Source organism: Colletotrichum orchidophilum (assembly GCF_001831195.1).
Source record: "Colletotrichum orchidophilum strain IMI 309357 chromosome Unknown Scaffold_95.1, whole genome shotgun sequence".
NCBI lineage: Eukaryota > Fungi > Ascomycota > Sordariomycetes > Glomerellales > Glomerellaceae > Colletotrichum > Colletotrichum orchidophilum.
In genome coordinates this window covers 60,044-83,024 of record NW_019173051.1, presented here as the reverse complement: position 1 = coordinate 83,024, position 22,981 = coordinate 60,044, and the positions used below count along the sequence as shown (strand labels likewise).

General features: G+C 53.3%; 3 protein-coding genes across 3 annotated transcripts; 2 read left to right on the top strand and 1 right to left on the bottom strand.

Moving 5' to 3' along the window:
* Positions 1–3,660: 3,660 nt before the first annotated feature.
* Positions 3,661–6,951, top strand: CORC01_10006 (RNA recognition domain-containing protein; the record flags this gene model as incomplete). Its single annotated transcript, XM_022621635.1, has 1 exon — positions 3,661–6,951. One exon carries the CDS (start codon positions 3,661–3,663, stop codon positions 6,949–6,951), a length of 3,291 nt encoding a protein of 1,096 aa, XP_022471859.1.
* Positions 6,952–7,663: 712 nt separating this feature from the next.
* On the bottom strand, positions 7,664–12,341 carry CORC01_10005 (helicase associated domain-containing protein; the record flags this gene model as incomplete). The annotated part of the gene is made up of 4 exons (XM_022621634.1): positions 7,664–7,903; positions 7,963–10,798; positions 10,850–11,537; positions 11,600–12,341. 4 exons carry the CDS (start codon positions 12,339–12,341, stop codon positions 7,664–7,666), a joined length of 4,506 nt encoding a protein of 1,501 aa, XP_022471858.1.
* Positions 12,342–14,608: 2,267 nt separating this feature from the next.
* CORC01_10004 (uncharacterized protein) lies at positions 14,609–22,818 on the top strand (the record flags this gene model as incomplete). The annotated part of the gene is made up of 3 exons (XM_022621633.1): positions 14,609–14,756; positions 14,869–22,221; positions 22,307–22,818. 3 exons carry the CDS (start codon positions 14,609–14,611, stop codon positions 22,816–22,818), a joined length of 8,013 nt encoding a protein of 2,670 aa, XP_022471857.1.
* Positions 22,819–22,981: the final 163 nt, after the last annotated feature.

The window sequence follows — 22,981 nt, the reverse complement described above, 5'->3', positions numbered from 1 at the left end:
AGTCTACCCTACCTTCGGTTGAGTTTGCCATCCTCGTCTTGCAGCAACACCGCCCCAATGGAAGGCCATGCTACTCACCATTCGGCGATCGTCATGAAGCAGAAGACGTTCTCGCGCAGTTGCCGCCCGCCCCCACGTACGCTCCCCGCACAGAATATTCAAATGAGCAGACAGAACAAGGCGGCACCGAGGTCATGGCCCCTTGCTCCACTGTTTCAGCGTCCTCCGGGGGCCTGATTCCTTGTATCCCGATTCCGGCTGGGACACTCAATCACGGCTTCGCCCCTCGCAAACGCCGCGACTTACGAGGCTTGCTTACCGAACCTCTTGGCCTGAACATTGTAACGTTAATAGTCAACCGGGCTTTCTGCCCCAAGTTCCACCCTGGGAAAATACCTCGGTGAGAGTCAGCTGAGCCGTATGCAATATTCCCAGTCGCGTCCGCCGTGTCATTGTCTGTCACCGTCTTTGTCAATACTGACCTAGGATACAAATTCCTTCAGATGTCTGCATTCGAACGGCAAATCCCACTCGCGGTCCATGCCGGCAGCTGCCCTTCGTCGCCTGCCGCTTTCCCCGCTTGCTTCTTCCTGCCCTCTCATCTCGACCTGAACATGGCGTCGCCGTCGATAAACGGATTCGTTTGTCGTGGATTCATGCACCTCGCGGCATCACGGCTATGAGCAATGGCAAATGAGACTCATGGCGACAACGATGGCCAGGACAGGCGTCCCCTGCGCATAAATCAGTTCGGCTATCCTGTAACATCAGGGCAGAGCTTTCTTGACGACTACAACGGCCGCCTGCCCAGAAATTTGTGACTCCCCATTCTTGTCTCGAATTGATGGCTGAACCATCTCGTCATTCTAGCCCACCCTACACTGCTGGAAGTGTACGAATATTGGCTCTTCCGAATAAGTCGACTCGGGTTCGCTCTTCCAAGGATTGTGGACAATATCGCCACCGCTGGTTCTCCTGCTGTCAACCTAGTTGGCAGAAAGACATTGGTGGTGCCTTTTACTGGCCTGTTGGAACGGATGGCTTAAAAGAGGGAAACACATGCCCCGACACTCACTAATTACTGGCTTACCTAGTAAAGCAATGGCTTGACGCAGGTGAGGATAGGCTAGCCGGGTTGTCCATGTTGGTGACAAGGCCAGGAAACCCCACTCACCCTTCAAGCCAGTGGGATGGTTTCACTGAATTTTGATCGTGGCATTATTGATTTCCGGTGGGAGACGGCGCCGCCAGTGTCCGCCTGCGTCCCTTTCGGCCCCGCTGACTCGGACCAGTGCTCCGGCGTCGCAGACGGAGAGGGCTGTCGGCACTGGTTCTGGATCACGTGGTCAGTAAAGGCGGGACCTCCGAGGAAAGAAGCCGTTGGCAGGTGGTCCGTACCTTAGTAATCAGATCGGGGTTCGGAGCCAACTCCGGTGCCGAGACGGACCGGAGACCAGAGTCGAGACGCGTTGGAATCAAGGTAGATAAGCGCACCGAGTCGACAGAGCACTTACATTAAGTACTTACGGATAAAGCACTTGCACCGTCTTTTGTTCATGAAAGCGACTCACCAGGCAGCAAGTAAGCGAGTTACTCCATTCCAGATGGTAGGAAGACTAGCGCTGGATATCACTTTGAAAGCTACCTAATAATAGCTGGGCGCAATAGGTAAACGGCATTGAAGCGTTTGTCAGACGAGGAGTTGGTTCATTATGGGCTTGGGCTTAAGTGCCTTGAAAACAGCGATGTGCAATTCCCGACTGTGAAGATCACATGATTGGCGAAGAGTGAGCTCCATAGATTGTACGAGACGAGACGAGACGAGACTCGGAGTTGGTTGCTAATATGTTTCCAGTATGGCAAGGCATGGAAGGAAACACAAGAATGAAGAGCGAACGGGTCGAGACCCTCCAGGAAGTCACATCATTCTCGCGGCACATCGGCATGACCTCACCATTGCCAAGCCCACCGGCCTCACCAATGGCTTGGTGTCTCACTCTCAGCCATCAAAGAAACGGCTAGAGAGACGGGTAAGAGAAACGAGATAAAGTTCAGCCCTCTATTATAGAGAAAGTACTAGAAAAATTTCACAGCATGCTTACCATTTTTTTGGCACGCCGATAAGGGCTGTTTGCCGGGTCAGAAGATGGCAGCCGGGCTTCGGTGTAGTGACGCCCCGGAAATAGGCGGGCTTTGGGCTCCCTCACTAGTTGTGCATTCCACTTCTCACCTATTTCAGCTGGTTAGGGACGAGATGGTGACCTATTACCCTATTGCGTGTGCGTGAGGTAAGGTTGTTTACCCAGCCTACATATAACTAACTACAAGTGTGCGAGGGAGGAAAGCTCTCGTGAGCGTGTAGAAAGAAAGGGGACCGTACGTAAGCCACTTTGCCTTGCCGCGATTGGTTTTGATGGTGACGACTCCATATAGTGTCGGATATAATGTCACAGCAGTCAAACTCCTCAGTGTTGTGGTAAACCCTTTCCATACGGACACATTGGATTGGATGTAGTACCCAAGGCAAGGTAGAGATATAGCCTGAGCAATGGAGGCAGCTCAGGGCTTGGCTCACTGTGTAGATGCCAGCTATCAGGCATTTTCCGGGACCGTGTGGTCAGTCACCTTGGTCATGCCTGCCTCAGTCCTCTAAAGTGTCCTGCTAGAAGCTCCATACTCGCCCTCCACTCTTCATCGGGTCAGATGAAGATGGTTCGTGATATCTAAGGTCCTTATATTTTCCGTTCACACTTGCGCCCATCCTCGGGAAATGCGACATTGCCCACTGCCCCAATTAACAACATGAGTGAAATCAAACTCCATTGCTGGAGTGCCTCGTTTCTGCATATACACATGCCAGCAGCGCAGCAAAGTGACCAAACGATATCAACATGAAGTCAAGACAACTTATTGCTGTGCATACACACCTATATAGAACCAAGACATAAAAATTCAAGAAGACTCGAAGGAGACGATTTTTTTTGAAGGGTTTTTGAGTGCTTGATTTTTCCTCTACGTCCCACTAAGATAGCGCACCTTCTCGTTCCTGTTGGTTCTGTACCTACCCAAGGTAGCCTGTAGGCAGGCACCCAAGGTACCCGTGTACTCATTACCGACCATGGTAGGTACCTGCAGCACTCAGAACCAAGGAAAGAGGAAAAAAAGGGGAGAGCCCAGAGCGAGACGATAGACATTGCTTGCCTACTTTACGTGCCGGCCCCCGTCTTGTACCGGCGCAAAGTTTAGATTTTGCAGTCGACCACGTTTTTATTTTCAATCCGTTCTCGTTTTTGCTGCTGGCCAACACTGAATATTTCCCAATTCGAGGGAATAGAGCAGCAGCCAGTGCCGTTACCGCTACCACGAATTCAATTCTTCGATTGCGAACACTCATTGTTGCTAGTAGCTCCCGAAGCTCATCCACGCGCCGACCGTCCAAGCTTGACTTTTCTTCAACAAAACTCGTCGTCCACGTCCGCGTCCCCGTCCACAAGTCCACAACCACGCCCACCTCCCCTTCGTCGTTGCCGTCGGCATCGCATCATCCTCCATTGCTCACTCTCTTTGCATGAGCCTGGCGCGCTGGAACGACTGAATAACACTCTGTGACGACTGCTCTTCCCATGATTCGTCTCTTGACGACCTCACGATTTTTGCAAGATGGCGACCCTGCCGGTAGGGGAGGACAAATGGCTGGATTACGTCGCTGAGAACAGCCGTCACGCCAACGACCTAGAGAAGCGTGTTCACGTCATCGAACTGTTCAAACACGCCGTGGAGGCCGAACCCAACAGCGTCAAGGTCTGGCGCGCATACTGCGATTACTTTTGGTCCCTTTACGTCGCCAGTCAGTCCTACGAAGCAGGATGGTCCGATGAGGAACGCCGCATGGGCTGCGAGCTCTTTTCTCTCAACGCCGCCCTCTCACTGTGGCAGCAAGGCTACGAAGCAATCCAATTCCGAATCAGCGACAGTCACGACCTCTGGGACCGATGGATTTCCCTCGAAAGCGGCCTGCTCGCACGCTCGCGCACCGCAGAGGGGATCCGCCGCATCACATTCCTCTACACCGATCGACTACAAGTTCCACATGTCACCCGCGACAGTACTGCGCAAGCCTTTTCCGAGTTTTTATCGACCTATAACAAGGCCGCCTGGGAGGAGACAATGCAGGGGATTACTGCCAACCCAAAGTCCCAAGAGGCCAAGAAGTTGACCGAGGATCGAGACCACCACGAATTGAAGTTGCGCCAAGCTTCTCGCGAAGGGAAGGATGAAGTTTATCGCAATCTCCTCAGAGAATATCTTGAGTGGGAGTGCGCACAGAGCAAGCGAAGCAACAAGCAGGCAGAGGCTACAGGCGACCTCTGCCGGGGACTCTACGCCAGAGCCTTGACCGGCACCTTTGCCTTCGACGATTCCACCTGGAACGAATATGTCCGCTTTCTATCTACGTCTGGAACATATGCCCAGTCGCCCCAGGGCATGGTTGATGTATTGCGTCGGGCTGTTGATCACTGCCCGTGGTCCGGGGCCATTTGGTCGCGCTACATCCTGACCGCCGAAGACGCCAAGCTCCCCTTCAACGAGATCGAGCAGATCAAGCATAAGGCGACGAGCAACCCCGAGCTTTATAAAAATGGCATGGCTGCGCTCCTCGACATGTACGCTGCCTGGTGCGGGTTCCTCAAGCGAAAGGCAATGGATCTGAACGCAACCGATGAGGATGTTGATATCGCTGACATGGGTTTGCGCGCTGCACTCGAATTTGTTGACCAGGCGAAGCATCGATACGGCGACAGCTACAGAGGCGACCCTAATTTTCGTTTGGAGCGCATATACATTCAATACCTGACCGAGAAGAAACGCAACGTTGACGAAGCGAGAAGCGAGTGGCACAAGCTGGCTGAGAAGCAGTTGTACGCTGATAGTTATGACTTCTGGCTGAACTACTACCTCTGGGAAATGATGATATTTGCCTCCAATGGCAAAGATCGCAGTCCTACACCATCCACTGCTGCGATTGGCCTGAGGGTGCCATCGGTGGCCACGGCTGTCCTTGGAAGGGCTATCAAAAGAAAAACCTTGGATTGGCCCGAGAGGGTCATTGACGTTTACGTCCAGCACTGCAATGACTACGAGCTCCCCAGTACGGTCCGTATCGCTATCGACACAGTCTACGAAACCCGCAAGGAGGTCTCCAAGCGGCGCGAGAGAGAGGCAGCCCAGGCAGCTGAGTATTACGCTGCCCAGGCTCAAGAACAGCAAACTGCCTACGCAGCTCAAGTGGCGGATGATGACTCGTCTTCCAGCTCCAAAAGAAAGCGGGAAGAGGAGGCTGATACGGCTGACGAGACCTCCAACAAACGACCCAAAAGTGAGGCTACAGAGGCCGAGATGGCTCTGAAGCCTCAGGGCCTGAAAAGAGACCGAGAAAACACGTCGGTTCTCGTTAGCAACCTCCCTGCTGAAACAACCAAAACCAAGATACGCCAGTATTTCAAAGAGTATGGCCATATTGTCGATGTAACGGACCCTGCCATTGACCCTCCAGAAAATACCCAGACTGTCATGGTAGAATTCAGGACCCCGGAGGAGGCTCAATCGGCTCTGCTCAGAGACGGGAAGTACTTTGGACAAGCACAGATCAGCGTCCAACCCGGCACTGATCTGACCGTCTACGTCACCAACTACCCACCCACAGCGGACAAGACTTACCTCAGAAATCTCTTCAAAGATTGTGGCGAGATACTGAGTATCCGGATGCCCAGTTTGAAGGGCAATGTTCATCGACGCTTCAGTTACGTGACGTTTCGGGCCCGTTCGTCTTCTGCCAAAGCAACTGCTAAGCATGGCACTGTTCTCGATGGAAAGTTCAAATTGGTGGCCATGTATTCTGATCCGTCCCGTGCGAAGAAGCGTCATGGCGCCATCGAGGAGGGTCGAGAACTTCACATCACCAACCTTGACGTCGCGGCCGTTGAAGATGACGTGCAAAAGGTCTTTTCGAAATACGGAACCGTGAAGCGCGTCAGCATCCCAAGAAACATGGCCGGTAAGGGCCATGGGACAGCCTATGTAGAGATGGGAACCAAGGAGGAGGCTGAGAAGGCTGCGTCTGGGCTGAACAATGTGAACTTTCGTGGCAGCGTCATGACTGTACAGATATCGACACCCAGCAACTTCAAGAGGTCGGCGGCTGTTTCGAAAGAGGGCGCATCTCCAGTGCCAAGTCGGGACGATGAAGGAGACGCGACGATGGGAGATGATAAGGGTGATACCGCTAGCCTTCAAGGTGGACCAAATCGTGCTAAGATTGCCTTGAGGAGTATCGCACTTTTGAATATCCCCGACACCGTCAATGATGCGCGGGTGAAGGAAATTGTTGACAAGGTTGGAGGGTTCAAGAGCTTCGTTCTCCAGCCTAGTCACGGTGGCGCCAAGATCGAGTTTGAAGACGAACCGAGCGCCGGCCGCGCCATGCTCCAGCTTGATGGTTATGTCTTGGATGGCCGTAAGTTACGGACTGGGTCCATTGAGGAACTCAAACGGGCCAAGGGGGAATTTCGAACAGACAAGATCATATACGGTACTGGCGGGAAGAAGCAGACCGACAAGGCTTCGGCGCCCACAAAGACTGGCAGTGGCACTGCATTCATCCCACCATCCACGGCTGTAAAGCGGCCAGTCTTGGGCAAGGGCGGTGCCAAGAGAGGACTGGGTTTTATGCCCAAGGCTTTGAGCGTGGGAGGGGTTGATCAGGCCGCAATTCCACAATCAGTATCCAAAGCCAACGGTGCTAGTGGGGAAACGGAGACTCGGAAACCGATGAAGAGTAATGCCGACTTCAAGGCCTTGCTTATGGCCACGACTACTACAACTAATGCGTCCAAGGAAGCAGAAATTGAGGGGGGAAACGGCAGTAGCCAGGTCGCAGAAGACCATCATTAATTACGGCGTTCATGGAAAATGGTATTATGACTCTTGCATTTGAGTAGGAGTCCTGGCAAACACAGAAACACACACTTATACATATCTCATCGTGCCTCAACACCAAAGGGGTTAATATCAAGTGCCTAATGCTCTGCTACCGAATTCTTTGACTGAAATACCCCATCTAGTCTAGGTACTGTACTGTGTCTAACTTGATCTGCGCTGCAAAAGGTATCCTTTGTGACATGAATCCTACCACTGATGTGCGGTTGGATGCGGAGGAGGATGGTTTGCTGAGTGGGCTTAGGCTTAAGGATTGAAACCCAGCCTGTTTCCTGATGCTTTGTCATTGTCCTATCCATGAAGCACACTTGGGGCTCTCTCCCGTGTGCTGCGTCCCAAATGGCCCTCTGTCAACCAAGCAAATGCTAGCAAGTGTTGCTGTTCTCTCGGCTCGTCCTCAAAAACTGCATCTAGCACTGTTCATGATGTCTCCCTCTCCCTCTTCTCTTTCGACTCTTGCCATGTTGGCTCTTACAAAATCAAGATGCAATGTCGGAAGCATCCTGCAGTGTTTTGCTTCCCTGGATAGAACACATAAGCTAGCAGCCAGCAACTGGCCCCATGCCTACAAACCAGACCATCTCTTTGGGCCACGTGAGACAGCATGCCAAATACCACAGGGAGCTTACGTCCACGCATCCTAAGACAAGCGAATGCTCCAAACATTCTATGTTTTGCTGACAGTCGCACTGACATTCTCCTTGTTAACCTCCTGGGAGAATATCTTTTGCCAAATCGCCAGCCATCTTTCATGCTGAGCTGTTGGCAATTTGCCAGGTTGCTTGAAGGAGCGAGTGAGGAGCTCCCGAAGCCTGGTACGGAGAACCTTGATGACAAGCATCGTCTTCCAATCAGGCAGCGCGAATCGGCAGCGGTTGCCGTCAAGGACGAGCACGCCAGAGAACATCTGTACCGGCTAAAGATCAGTTTTGGGAAGTAGGGTTTAAGCTCAATAGGGATACTAACGTCGGCACGAACATCACCACACAGGAGAGCAATAGCAAAGGGGTCAGCCACCGTTGTCTCATGTGCATGATATACACTATTGATGCATGTTAGCTTCTTGTACATGGACTCTACAGGCTTAACAAAGGATCCTTGCCTCTTTGATTGCATGATGTGGTAGTAAGACAGCCACTTTAGCTCATTGTGTCCCTTGTTGACAGAGGACGGGTGCAGGCTGATTGACTGGTTGTTGCCGATGTTGCGCAGACCCCGGCTTCCTGGGTTCTCACGAACCAAAAGTTTTGGATAGAAGCTCCATGTAATGACCGCCGTTGTGATGGAATCGTTTTCGCTGTTGATGCTTACACGTTGAGGGATATCAAAGAAGCTCTGATGACGTCGTCCTCGCGAATTGGACCCATAACGTACTCTGTTGAGCGCTCTTCTCTCCTCATCAGTCAGCAAGAGGAAGCCAGAGTCTGCTACCGAGACCAGCAGCTGGCCTTTGAGGTCTTCAATGTTGGCCAAGGTCTGTTGAGCGAGGAAGTTCTTCCGACAGAATTGAAACTCCTTGCCACCAGAAGCAGTGGTCGACTGGCATACGCGCTTCCATGCAAGATACGCATTGTATACGGTAAGAAGATCCGAATCTCCTCTACGGAAGCCCTTGCGAACAAGGTCAGCCTGAGCTCGCTGGCCAAACGGTGCCGTGAATGGTGATTTGGAGGACAGAATGGCCGCTACTGTAATGGCCATGTCGAGGCATTTGAAGATCGCACCCATCAGAATGAGCTTGCCCAGGAAGACATCCAGAGGCAGCCTGGCGAGTTGATTACCCAAAGGCGTCAGGTCCTCAGCAGGCGTCAAGGCTCGGACATCGATGAGTGCATCCACAGCGCGGCGAATGTTCTTGGCAGAAGGCGGGTCCAAAGCTTCGCTCAGAGTCTCCTCAATGCCGCCGATTTTACAAATCTTGACGCGAATTGCGAGGTCTTGAAGTGAGAGACGCAGCATCTCGGGAGTCTGTTGGTCGCTCATGACCGTGTCGTGCCGGTGCTTGGTGAACATGTGGAAGCAGAGGCCCTCCTGAACGCGCCCAGCTCTTCCGCGACGCTGCTTTGCGTTCGCGCGGGAGATGAATGTGTCGATAAGGCGGGAGAGTTGTCTTCTTTCGTCGAATCTCATCTCACGATGCTTACCCGTGTCTATGACGCAGGTCACGTCAGGAATCGTGATGCCGGTTTCGGCAATGTTGGTTGCAAGCACGATTTTCCTTGTGCCGGGAGGTGGCACGAGAAAGGCGGCTTCCTGATCCTCAGTCGCGATGGTCGAGTGCAGCGGATAGATTAGCCAGTCACGCACAAACGAAGGGTCGCCAGAGAGGAGATCGTTCAGATTTCGAATTTCTGCGATGCCTGGAAGGAAAACGAGGATCGCTTTGCTGTAAGGGATATATTCTGGCGCGGAGGCGACCTTGGCAATAAGCTGCACAATGAGGTCGAAGTCGATTCGGTACTCGTCCATCTGTGCAAGGCTGTTCCTGGTCTTGGGGGAGTAAGCCGAAAGGTCAGCTCCGACTGTGGACTTGGTGCCTTCCGCTTCCGCCTCGACCACATCGTCGTCGAGATCAACCATCTTCTCTTCAGGGGTCTGTCCAACAGTGTAGCCAGTTGTTTCGATTGCATCCTCCAGATACTTGACTTGAACGGGGAAAGTACGTCCGGGAACCGTAAGCACCGGCGCTCCACCGAGGTAATTGGAGAATCGCTCGGCATCGACTGTGGCCGACATGAGAACCACCTTCAGATCCTTGCGTCTCAGCATCAGCTTCTTCAAGATGATGAGCAAGAAATCACTATCGATGGACCTCTCGTGAACTTCGTCCAGGACCAGATGAGTGACTTCACGAAGATCGTTCGAACCTTCCAGCATTCGCATAACGATACCCGTAGTCGCAAAGACCAGCCGCGTTTCACGAGAAGTATTCGCTTCAAGGCGGATGGAGTAGCCCACCAATGACCTGGCCGTTCCCAGATCATTACGGCCCTCACCGAGCTCTTCGCTGACCCTGCGAGCCAACGAAATGGCGGAAATTCGCCGCGGCTCAGTGCAATAGATCTTGCATGCCTTCCCCTGGGCCAGTTGGTGCTCCAAGAGGAAAGCTGGCACCTGAGTACTCTTACCACAGCCTGTTTCTCCGCAGATGATGACGACTTGCTCTCTGTCTACAGCATCCGTGACTTGCTGTTTGAAATTCCACATGGGAAGCTGCATGCGGAACTGGAGCATGGCCTGATACCTGGGAGTGTTAATCTTCTGCGCCCAAATATTTTGATAATACTCGGGCCCATTAGAGAGACGCTTCGCGGCATCTTGAGCGGCCTCGTCCTTGTTATCGTTCTGATTACGGGCAGCGGCCCTTCCCTTGAAAGCACCTTGGAGAATGACACCATCTTCCAGCTCCTGGTCCTGTCTCTGACGCACGAGATCTCGTAACTCTCTGATCGCTTCCCGGTCTATGGAGTCCAGCTGGCTTTTTCTGGCCTCTGCAAGCTCATCCCATAGCTCACGCCAGACAGGAGGCAATCTCATTCCAACCTTCTCCTCCTTCGCTGAGGTGCCGAAGATGTGGAACAGGGCCCATGTTGCAATGTAGGCTTCTGACTGTTTCTTGTCGGGCGTTGCAATGGTCTTCATGCTGAAGTTGAAGCTTGACGGGATGGTGATGACGTCAACGCTATCATCCTGAGATGCGGATGGGACATTTTGAGGCTTTGTCCAGGCCACAGAGACGGAGTGACGGTTGGCAAACGGGACCTCTGAAATAAGGCGGTAATTGATCCTCGTCGAGGCGTCTCTGTGATAAAGTCAATCTCAGAATTTAGCATCGAGGATTGATAGGCCATACCTCGCTCTGCATGCCTCTTCCAAAGCTCGTATGGGAGAGACACCAGTCCATTTCCCAAAATCCCGAATCGTAATCTTGATACCGTCTGTGCCGTTGAGTACTGTGCTCGATTTGCCTGTGGCATCCACTTCGGTGACAGGCAGATTGGCGAAAAGATCACTAAGACCGCCATCGTCATCATCATCAGACTGGGCCAGAATCTCAGCAGCGATGCGTTCGGCCGCGTCGTTGACATCTCCACCAGAAGACCCGGCTGCTTCGGCAATCGCCTTGGGCGGCTCTTTCTCCTTTTCCTCTTGCGCCTGTTGCTTTCTTGCGGTTGCAAGCTCCTTCTCCAAGGCCGCTTTCCGGGTCCTCCACTCTTGCTCCGCGGCAAACTTGTCGAAGAGGACGTCCTTCTCGATTTTGACTATCTTTGCGCGAAGCTCGGCTTGCAGATCCGCTCCATCGCTTGCCTCAGCCTTGTTACTGCTTTGCTTTCGTCTTCCTGGCTGGTTTCGTTCAAGCTCGAATAATTTGGTCTTTGTTTCGAGGTAAACAGGAACCAGCTCATCTGGCTCAAGGTCAATATCGCAAGTCACTACGGCCTTCTTCTTGGCGCTGTTTTTGGATGCTACACCGGGCTTCTGGCGTCCATCAGGTAAAGGGGTTGTGGCCCCTGAAGGTAAGGGGCTCTCAGCCGGAGTTTCTATGAGTTGGACGGTCAGCTTCTGTCGCGGCGGCCTGGAGGGTCACAGAGCTGCAGCTCACCTAGCTGCCTGATGCCCTGTTTTCCTCGTCCCTCGTAGTCGGGTAACTCATCGCTGGGGCACTCTCTAGCCAGCCAGTCAAGGGCCTCTTCAAGACCCCAAAGGCTATCCTTTGCAAAAGACGGTATGTTTGGCGCAATGTCTAAAATATGTCGCATCACAGCTTGAACCCGTTCCTCGGGGAAGCCAACACTAGCAAGCGTCTGTTGAAGAGTCCACAGCTTGATGACCATGTCTTCTTCCGGAAGCAGCTTTCCGCTGGCAGAGGTCTCTGTGGAGACACTTGACGATGCAAAGCGACTCTCGGCCTGGATGAGATCAAGAACTTGATCCATCAACTCTTGGGGTAACCACTTCTTCGAGTTGACAGTATCGGCTTGGCCCCTTAGCAGGCGGCGATCGGTCTCAAGCCTCGTGCGCTGGCGTTGAGCATCCCGCTTGGTTTTTTGAGCGTACTTTTCAACCAAGAGCTGTAATTCGGATTCGTCGAGTTGCTTTTCAAATTCCTCAGGGCTCAGCTCCGTCTTGGCAGATTTGTCACCAGCACCGTTTGAGGAAGACTGAGGATCGGATGACGGTGCATCTGAATTGGAAGCGGCAGCGGCAGCAGCAGCCCGGGCGGCAGTGGTGGCTTCGGCCCCTTCAACGGGCTCGGTCCGAGGCTTGGATGATGCAACGGAGGTGGTGGCGAAGCCTCTGGCCGGGTTGGCCGCGGGCTTCTTCTTCTTCTTGGCTCCGGCCATGGTTTGCTCGGTAGGGTGAAACTGGAGGGGAAGGGATCAGTAGCGACTGGCAATTGGTCTGAGTTCTATGACTCTGCAAATTCTCGAAAGCCAGATGGTGATTGCCTGGGGTCTGAGCGTGGGGACTGCTCAATGAGAAGAAGCAAGCAATTTGAGGTACGGAATCAAAGGGGGAATTCAGTCGAAGAAACGGGAAGGACAGGAATTGGAGCCGGGCCGAGAGGCGACGGCGGAGCTGGGGGCGGAAAATAAACAGTCCAAGGTCCAGAAGGGGTCGACGAGAAGGTAATGACTGGTGATGCTGCCGGAGAAGGCGTTGAATCCTGGGGTCCTATCATGAGTGAGCGACAAGTAACAGTCGAGTGTGTGAAATGAGTGAGCGCAAACCAGGCACAGCGGAGGATGAAGATGATAATAGTAGGTAATTACCTAGTACCTCGGAGCGCGAGGCGACTTTAGTGCTGTATTACCTAGACAGGTAAGGCATAGAGTAAGGTAGAGTGATGTCAACGGTGCGGCTGGGCTCCCAGCTTTGTCAGGGTTGACGACTGGCCCTGCTGGAATTGTGTTGCGAGAGACAGGGCGAGGCGAGGTGGTGCAAGGCAGTGAGCGAGTGAGAGTGTCTCCGACGCAGAGTCAGGTGTCGGCTGTCTGTCTAGCTGGGCACCAAATTCAGGACACAGGCCGTCAGTGGTATTGGGAATGAACGCCCAGGTGGATGTGGATAAAAACGTGGGCTGCCTTACGCGACCTTGTCTGGCAGGGTCCAAATTGGTAGAGGACGGATGATGGTGGTGTATTCGTACGAATACCCTCAAGTAGGTACGGTATTTCCGGTGGCTCTGGGCTTGATAGCTGACCCGGCCCTCTTTACTTCCCCATATGTATAATACGCTTCCAATCTAGTACGCTTCACAGGCAGGGAGAAGACATGCGTCCAAGGTGAGGCTAAACTAAACAAGTGACGAAACCGATGGGGGATGCTTCCCATCGGGTGCTAGATGGTGGGGGACCAAGTAAAAGGTTGATAAGGCTATGGCAACAGAGGTCCCTGGCCGAGTCTGGGCAGTTTTCCGTGGAGAATACCTACTCCCTCACTCCCTCTTGTGGCTAGAGTCTGCGAAAGACGGGGAAATTCAATGATTTTTTCCTCGTTTGAGTCAGACCGGCAACAACTCCCTGAGGTACATGGTACCGTGGCCGCCTGAGGTACCTTGAGCTATTAGGGCTTCGAATTGCAGGAGAGCTGCCGCTGCGTCATCGTTCAAGGTTCTGAAATAGCTCCAGTATTATGAATCGTGCCCGTGGTTGGAGGGAAAATCACCAACAGAGCCTAAATACGACAAGGAGGTAACAATTTGGTGCCTTGGGTAAGATACAACTTCATCTTCAATTGAAGCTGTATGCATTCCCTCCCTTGCCTTACCTAAACTTAGTCTGGTAAAGCAAAGGAGGGCATGGTGAGTTTGGATGAGCCATCATGAGTGATCGTACCCGTAGGTACCTAAGCATGTGAGGTGCCTTATCTTCTTTCGTACCCCGCCATGATCTGGATTTTGTAGGGCAGGTTCCTCAGGCACATAGGTGGGATGAGCCGAAACCCTACAACCTGACGTATACCTATTTGATGGCTATGTTGGAGCACGAAGAGACCTGCCTACCTTAAGGTGGGTAGCTGACCGATTTGGCACCGCCTGCCTCATCCGGATCATCAACCCCTCCACCCCATTCAGTCTCGGCGCCGGGCCACACAACCCTACCTACCTAAGGTAGTTAGGTATATCCCGCTGTCTTGAGGTACATCGGTCGCTTTTCACACCTAGGTACGATGTGCACCTCGCCGCGCCGGTGTGTCCCCACCCCAGCCAGTCCCTGTGCTCCTCCTCCGTTCAGCTGCGTGCGGCAGAAAAAAAAAGTATTCCCACCCGACGTCCATGGACTGCACCGTCGTAAATAATCCCAGCCCGGTGCCGAAGTACCTGCAAAGTGACCTGATCTGATCCCGTCCCCCTGCGCCGGTACCAACTGCAGCAGTGTCTACTTCGAGGTACCACCCTCTCCGCTACCTGACAATTTGTGCCAACGGCGACCGTATTGTTTCTACTCCTCAGTTCACTTCACCACCACAAGCCCTTTGCTCACTCCGACGCCGCCCTCACCTCTATCCGCATACGAAAGCTGACTGCGACTCTCCTCCTGCTTGTCGAACGCACAGCTGGCTGACTTGCCCCCAATGCTGCCTTCTGTCCGCCCTCAATCCCGCCAAAATGACTGAAGTCGTCGCCAATGGCTCTAGCTCAGGCACCGGCTCTGTCCCTCTCGATTTCGCTGCCACGAGATCCGCCCTCACGTCCTCCTCGACCTCAAAAAGGATAGCTCATCTGCGCACCCTGGTGGACAGGATATCCAACGCTGGTACGAATCTTTGTTTGCGATTGCCCTCTGTGCCGTGCCTGTTACTGCCGCCGCGCATCTATCATACTCTCGTGGACCGGATGCTGAACCACTCTTCTCCTTGTTGTTACAGACACCGACTCGGCATCCACCCGCAAGCTTGTTCAGCTACTCTTCTGGACACATGCGTTCTACACCGACCGACCCTCACGACTCGCCGTCCAGGAATGTCTGTCCGCCATCCTAGACAAGGGCATTGAGCCCGACATCCTCGCCGCCTTCGTTGCCGCTCTGCGCGCAGAGTCGCAGAAACCCGGCATCGCCGCGAGCAATGCCTTTGTTCTAGTCGAATGGTGCAGTCTGCTCATGCAGCACCTCGCAAAAACTACCGAGTGGGATAAATTTGCTTCCCAGATTCTCCTGAGTGATGCGGATGCTCTGGACAAGTGTCTTCAATCCGCCGCCAAGGGTGGCATGGCCCATTCCGCCATCGTTGTTACTCGGAGAGGACTGCGCAAACTCTTCTCCTTGCACCAAAGCCCCGAGAAGGCTCTAAAGGACGCCGTACAGCTGCTGACGGCCAAGGCCGCGCAACCCTCCGCAACGAAGACTCCTCTTCTCGGAATTATCGCCGGCGTTAGTTCGAGGATACCTGCCGTGAAGCCTGCCCTCGAGGCTCAGAAATCCCAGTATTTCACCTTTTACACCAGAGAAATAATCGGTTCTCGGACAGCGTTACCGGCCCATGTAGCATCTGGCCTAGAGGACTTCTTCCTCGATTTCGTCACCCTTGATGAACTCACCAAGGAGATTATTCCCCCCCTGGAAAAAGGCCTGCTCAGGGCCCCCGAGATTGTCCTGAGCGATGTGCTTATTCCTCTCATTCGCTGCCTTCCCAAGGACTACGACCTTTCCCAGATTCTGGTGGGCAACTTGCTCAAACCTATCCTTTCGAATGTCAAGTCTAGCAACGTTGTCACTCGCACCGGTGCTGTCAAGGCCTTCAACGCTCTCGCTGCTCAAAGTCACGAGGAAAAGGCCCTCGAAAAGATCTCAGAGGAGATTGTAGGGCCTGTCAAGGGTGGAAAGTTGGCATCGGCAGACCATAGAATCCTCCACTGCGAAATGTTAGAGGCAATCACACTATCCAAGACCACTGCCGATAAGATTGCAACGGCTCTGGCCGCCATCTCGGCAAAGGAAGGAAATGAAGCTGCCCTCGCGGTTGAGACATCAGCCCTCGCAAGATCGGCTGGATTTTTACTCCAAAACGACGTTGAAGTGGCCAAACCGGTTGTTGACGCATGCCTGAAAGGTATTTCTGACAAGAAGTTCCCAACTCGGCGTATCTGGCTTCTGCGCGTTGGAGAGATTTTCAACCTGTCTTCGGCCTCTGGGGATCTCTCGACAAATGCCGTCAAGTTTGCTGAAGCTACTGTACCCAAGCTTCTCGATACTTACAACGAGGTTGTCGCCAACCCCCTGGTTGCAGCTCAAAACAACATGACAGTCGGTGCCTTCATTGCTACCACGCTTACGTCGTGGTCCCAACAATCCAATGTGACATCGACCCTCAGGTCAACACTAGCCAAAGTCTCCCTCACTGGACAGTGTCTCACCCTCGAGCCGAAGCCTTCTTTCTTGCTGAACCCTCGTGTCTACGGGAAGATCACTGCTGAGGATGAGCTCACTTGGTTCGCTCGGGCTTTGTCGGCCGCTGCAGAGCACTTGTCTGAGAAGACACCCCAGTCGGTTGCTGTGGCATGGGCCGAGGCCTTCATCTACGCCGTTGGGGCTTCAGTAGCCACCCCTAAAACCCGACAAATCGCAACAAACACTCTTACCTTGGTTTATGCTGCAAGACCTACGCTTGTTTCGCAGGCCATTGTGAGCGGCATTTGGCACTGGCTCGAGACTCTAGAAAGCGGTGACAAGGATAGCGCGGCAGTTCTGTCCAAAACCGACAAAACGAACCTTCATCTTGTTCTTCGCGCCATATGCGTCAACCCAAAGGGTTTACCAGAACATTCGCAGAGCGCTGTGCGAGAGGCCGTGGATGAACAGCTTTGCTCACTGCTTGTGCTCGCTCGGAAAGAGCTTATTCCCCGCACAAGCTGGATCGAACTCTGTTTGCGCGTGGAAAGGGATCCCGGAGAATTGGCACGTGAGATAGAGGGTGACCTGCTGCGAGAAATCTCAGACAGGACTTCCATCGAGCAGAAGTCAGATACAGTCAAACAAGCGGCCTGTGACGCCGCTGCGGAGCTGGCATTTGTGTCTCCCGATACTATGACTAGCAAGATTGTCGAGATTATACGCCGGGATCTGAAACCGGACGAATTGCGCACCATTGGTCCGGTCGAGGCTGCCATCTTCCGAACCCCCGAGGGAACTGCTTTCGTGGATGTCCTCGCAAAGAAGGCACAGACAACTGTGCCTGACAAGAATAATAAGGACTATGACATTCTAAAATGGGAGGCCGAGTTGAGGTCGCAACTGGCCCAGAAAAAGGGGCAACAAAAGAAACTCACTGCGGAGGAGACAGCAAAGGTCACTGCTCAGCTTAAGAAGGAAGCTGGAATCCGGGCCACGGTCCGTCGTATTGAGACGAGACTCCTGCGTGGCATCGGGATTATCCAAAGTCTCGCAACTGGACCTCCGACCGAATCTGCTCTTTGGATGGGACCCGCCGTCAAGGCTCTTCTGGACGTCATCAACGCTGGTGCTAGCCTTCTAATAGGCGATGCTGCCCCCCTAGCTTACCTGGCGTGCTCAGATCGTACGACGAGCCGCCTGGGTCCTATGAGACCTTTTGTTGGAGTGGCCACCTTACGTGCTCGTGACGTTAGTGCTCTGCCCGATTACTACAAGGAAGAGCCTGTCGACGTACTTGTAACTAGAGTGCTCTATCGATTGCGATTTGCTGGAGAGCAACGTCCTTTCGACACAGTGTCCCTCATCTACGCTCTTCCCCTAGTCTTTACTGTCCTCGAAAGTGGAGGCTTCGGTTCATCTCCTGACGACCGAGACGCTCAACTGGTTCTCGCCATCGAGTTCCTCTCCTTCCACACAAATATCTGCGAAGACCCGGCAACGCCTCGGTTGGAGGTGATATCCTCGCTGATTATGGCCATGCAGCAGTACACTCAGCACTACAAGATCATCAAGGATTGTTTTGCTGACATGTGTCGATGTGTTGCCCCCAACATGACCGCCGAGGAAATCGCCGCCCTGGCCAAAGGATCCATCGTCCCTCAAGTCAGCGTGAGAACAGCTGTGCTGCAAGCCATTAGCTCTGAAGTTGACATGAGCGAATCCGACTTCTCCAATGAAATTTGGCTCGCATGTCACGACGATGTCGAGGAGAATGTGGAGCTTGGCCGTGATATCTGGGAGGAAAGCGGCTTCACACTGTCTAAAGAAGTGCCAGCCAAGATGCTTGTCTACTTTGACAGTATTGATGCTCAGCTCCGTAGAGCCGCAGCCCGTTCTTTGGCGGAGGCCTGCAATGCACATAACTCGACGCTGGAGCCAATCTTGGAGTCTCTGAAGTCCTCCTACACCGAACTCGCCAAACCGCGCGTCCCTCAGTTAGACGAGTATGGCATGCCGAAGAAAACAAATATGGCAGATCCCTGGGAATCGCGGCATGGCATTGGATCTGCGTTCAAGGAACTGGCCCCTCACATGGCCAAGCAGCAGCTTGATCCTTTCTTCGAATTTCTCATTGAGAACGGGCCTTTGGGCGACCAGAATGCCAATGTCCGTAGTGAGATGCTCGATGCAGCCATCCACGCGATTGATCTGCATGGCAAGGGTATGGTTGAGAAGTTGATGAGGGTATTCGAGCGTACGCTCGAAGGGCCAGATAAGAACAATGAGGCATCGGACCGTGTCAACGAAGCTGTCATCATCATGTATGGTGCACTCGCGCGTCACTTGAAGCCGGGCGATTCAAAACTCCCCGTTGTCATCGACAGACTGCTGGCAACCTTGAGCACACCGTCCGAGACCGTGCAGTATGCCATCGCTGATTGCTTGCCACCTTTGATTCAAGCTTACGGAGACAAGTCTTCAAAGTATTTCTCTCAGGTCCTCGAGACTCTGTTGACTTCCAAAAAGTATGCCGAGCAGCGGGGTGCTGCCTATGGCCTTGCCGGTCTCGTTCAAGGCCGTGGCATTTCATCACTGAAAGACCAGCGCATTATGATGACACTCAGGGGTGCCATGGAAAACAAAAAAGAGGCGAACCAGAGAGAAGCGGCCCTACTGGCATATGAGCTTCTCTCCACCATACTTGGTCGTCTTTTCGAACCCTATGTCATTCAAATCGTCCCTCAGCTCCTCACCGGTTTCGGTGACAGCAACGCCAACGTCCGAGACTCCTGTCTGGCAGCGGCAAAGGCTTGTTTCGGCAAACTGAGCTCCTACGGTGTCAAGAAGATTCTTCCCACCCTGCTCAACGGTTTGGATGATGACCAATGGCGCAGTAAAAAGGGAGCCTGTGACCTGCTGGGAGCCATGGCCTACCTTGATCCAAACCAGCTGGCACAGAGTTTGCCGGATATAATCCCACCTCTCACTGGTGTTCTCAACGATAGTCACAAGGAGGTCCGCTCGGGGGCTAACAAGAGCTTAAAAAGATTCGGCGAAGTTATCAGTAACCCTGAAATCAAGGGTCTTGTTGACATTCTCCTCAAGGCGCTCAGCGACCCCACCAGATACACGGACGATGCCTTGGATTCTTTGATCAAGGTCCAATTCGTGCACTACCTGGATGCTCCGTCCCTGGCACTGGTCACAAGAATCTTGCAGCGTGGTTTGGGTGACCGTTCCAATACCAAGCGCAAGGCGGCACAGGTCATTGGCAGTCTTGCGCATCTCACGGAACGAAAAGACTTGATCTCACATTTGCCAATCCTTGTTGCGGGACTGAAGCTCGCCATTGTCGATCCGGTCCCCACAACTCGTGCCACGGCTTCTAGAGCTCTGGGGTCATTGGTGGAGAAGCTGGGAGAAGATGCCCTGCCGGATCTCATCCCTGGACTCATGCAAACCCTCAAAGCAGACAACGGTGCTGGAGACCGTCTCGGCTCCGCCCAAGCCCTCAGCGAGGTTCTCGCAGGTTTGGGTACCACCAGACTCGAAGAAACTCTACCGACTATTTTGCAAAATGTCGAGTCGACCAAGCCGGCTGTTCGCGAAGGCTTCATGTCTCTCTTCATCTTCCTCCCTGTGTGCTTCGGCAACAGCTTTGCAAACTACTTGGGCAGAATTATTCCGCCCATTTTATCTGGCCTTGCTGATGATGTCGAGTCTATCCGCGAGACCGCTCTTCGTGCTGGTCGCCTCCTTGTCAAGAACTTTGCCGTCCGCGCTGTTGATCTTTTACTCCCAGAGCTTGAGCGTGGCTTGGCCGATGATAGCTACCGTATTCGTCTCAGCTCAGTCGAGCTTGTCGGTGACCTTCTCTTCAACCTTACAGGCATCAGTGGTAAGGCTGAGGACGAGGAGCAAGATGAGGAGAGCGCCAGAGAGGCAGGAGCTTCACTCCGTGAGGTCCTTGGCGAAGAGAAGAGAAACAAGATTCTCTCTGCTCTCTATGTCTGCCGCTGCGATACCGCCAATGCCGTCCGCTCTGCCGCTGTTGCTGTGTGGAAGGCTTTGGTTTCCAGCCCTCGTATTCTCAAGGAGTTGGTACCAACGCTTACTCAACTTATCATTCGGCGTTTGGGAAGCTCCAACATGGAGCACAAGGTCATTGCCAGCAATGCTCTCGGCGAATTGATTCGCAAAGCTGGAGATGGTGTGCTCTCCACACTACTGCCTACTCTCGAAGAGGGCTTGCAAACCTCCACCGACACAGACGCAAAGCAGGGTATCTGCCTTGCCCTCAAAGAACTTATTGCCTCAGCCTCAGAGGACGCACTGGAGGACCATGAGAAGACGCTTATCTCTGTCGTTAGAACAGCCCTTACCGACTCGGATGCTGATGTCAGAGAGGCTGCTGCAGAAGCCTTCGACTCTCTCCAGCAGATCCTGGGCAAGAGGGCCGTGGACCAGGTACTCCCATACCTGCTCAACCTTCTTCGCTCTGATGAGAATGCCGACAACGCGTTGTCAGCCTTGCTTACCCTCCTCACCGAGACGACTCGCTCCAATATTATTCTTCCCAATCTCATTCCCACGCTTATCGCCCCTCCCATCTCTGCGTTCAACGCCAAGGCGCTTGCGTCCTTGTCGAGGGTGGCCGGTGCTGCTATGAACCGCCGTTTGCCCAACATCATCAACTCACTGATGGAGAACATCATCAACTGCGAAGACGAATCTTTGCGAGAGGATCTTGAGATATCTTTCGATACTGTTGTCCTATCTATCGACGAGTACGACGGGCTCAATACAGTTATGAATGTTCTACTTCAACTCACAAAGCACGACGATCACCGCAGACGCGCAGCCACTACCCATCACCTTGGAAAATTCTTTGCTGCTGGCGAAGTGGATTACTCGCGCTATAACCAAGATATTGTACGGTCACTCCTCGTCTCCTTCGATGACAGAGACCCGGATGTCGTCAAGGGGGCATGGGCTGCACTCAGCGAGTTCACCAAAAAGCTTAAGAAGGAAGAGATGGAGGGCCTGGTTATTTCGACTAGACAGACGCTTCAGCAAGTTGGCGTGGCCGGCGCGAACTTGCCTGGTTTCGAGCTACCCAAGGGTATCAACGCCATCCTGCCTATCTTCCTGCAAGGTCTTATGAATGGCACGCCGGATCAGAGAACACAGGCAGCTCTGGCCATCTCTGATATAGTCGACCGGACAAGTGAGGCTTCCCTGAAGCCGTTTGTCACACAGATCACTGGTCCTCTCATTCGTGTCGTTTCTGAAAGGTCTACAGAAGTCAAGTCTGCCATCTTGTTGACTCTCAACAATCTCCTGGAAAAGATGCCTGCGGCTTTGAAGCCATTCTTGCCCCAGCTACAACGCACATTCGCCAAGTCTCTCGCAGACACGTCGAGCGAGGTCCTCAGAGCCCGCGCAGCCAAGGCGTTGGGTACTCTTATCAAGTACACGCCGCGTATTGATCCGTTGATTGCCGAGCTCGTTACCGGCTCTAAGACATCAGACCCCGGTGTCAAGACGGCTATGCTCAGCGCGCTCTACGAAGTCATCAGCAAAGCCGGTGCCAACATGGGCGAGACATCGCGGGCCGCCGTTTTGGGTCTCATTGACTTGGACACTGACGAACGAGACGACGCTATGACAATCACGAACGCCAAGCTACTTGGAGCACTGATTAAGAACGTTCCCGAGGAGGCCGCTAATGGGTTGCTCAAGAACCGAGTAGTGACCAGCCACTGGAGCCATTCTTCCGCACTCGCGCTGAACGCAGTGCTCGTCGAGTCTCCGCAGAGTCTCCTTGAAAGTCCTCTGGCGGACGACTTGCCCGACCTCCTCGGCCAGGGCATGTCTCACAAGAACGCAAGTAGATCAGGGCAGTGGGCTACAAACAATGCATAACTAACACGTGTCACAGCCTTACATTGCCGATAACGTTATCCTCGCGACAGGCAAATACCTTCTTTCTGATTCGACCAAGACTTTTGACTCGAACAAGAAGATTTTCGAGGCGCTCGCCAACACGATTCAACCGGGTGGCCCTGTCGACTCTCGCCGACTGGCTCTGGTAATCGTCCGAACGATGAGCCGCGTCGACATGGATATGGTCAGGCCGCATGTTGCTGTGCTCGCAGGACCCATCTTTGCCAGCGTCAGAGACCCCGTTATCCCAGTCAAGCTAGCTGCGGAAGCTGCGTTTGTAGCTCTGTTCAACGTTGTGGACGATGAGGCGCGGGTCTTTGATAAGTACATCGACGGCGCCGCTCTGCCACCAAACACCAAGAGGAGCATGCAGGATTACTTCAAGCGCGTCACGATGCGGTTGGGTGCACAAGCACGTGAGCGCAGGGAGGCCGAGGGTGGCCAGGGAGGCCTAGGTTTGTCCAATGACGAGGTTGAGGACGAGAGAGAGATCTGGAGCGTAGGCAAAGTCGATGTCGGTGAGGATGTGTTTGGCAAGTAGATACTTAGTTAGGTACGATGGTTTTTGTAAGGAGAGAGGCCGACGCTAAAATCCAAAAGTTTGTTTAGATGATCACTGGGCTCTATTGATGAGTGAAATGCTTTCAGTCGCCGGGGTAGTTAGCGGTTTTGAAGGACGAAGAAGGCAACTAAGTCATGGACAC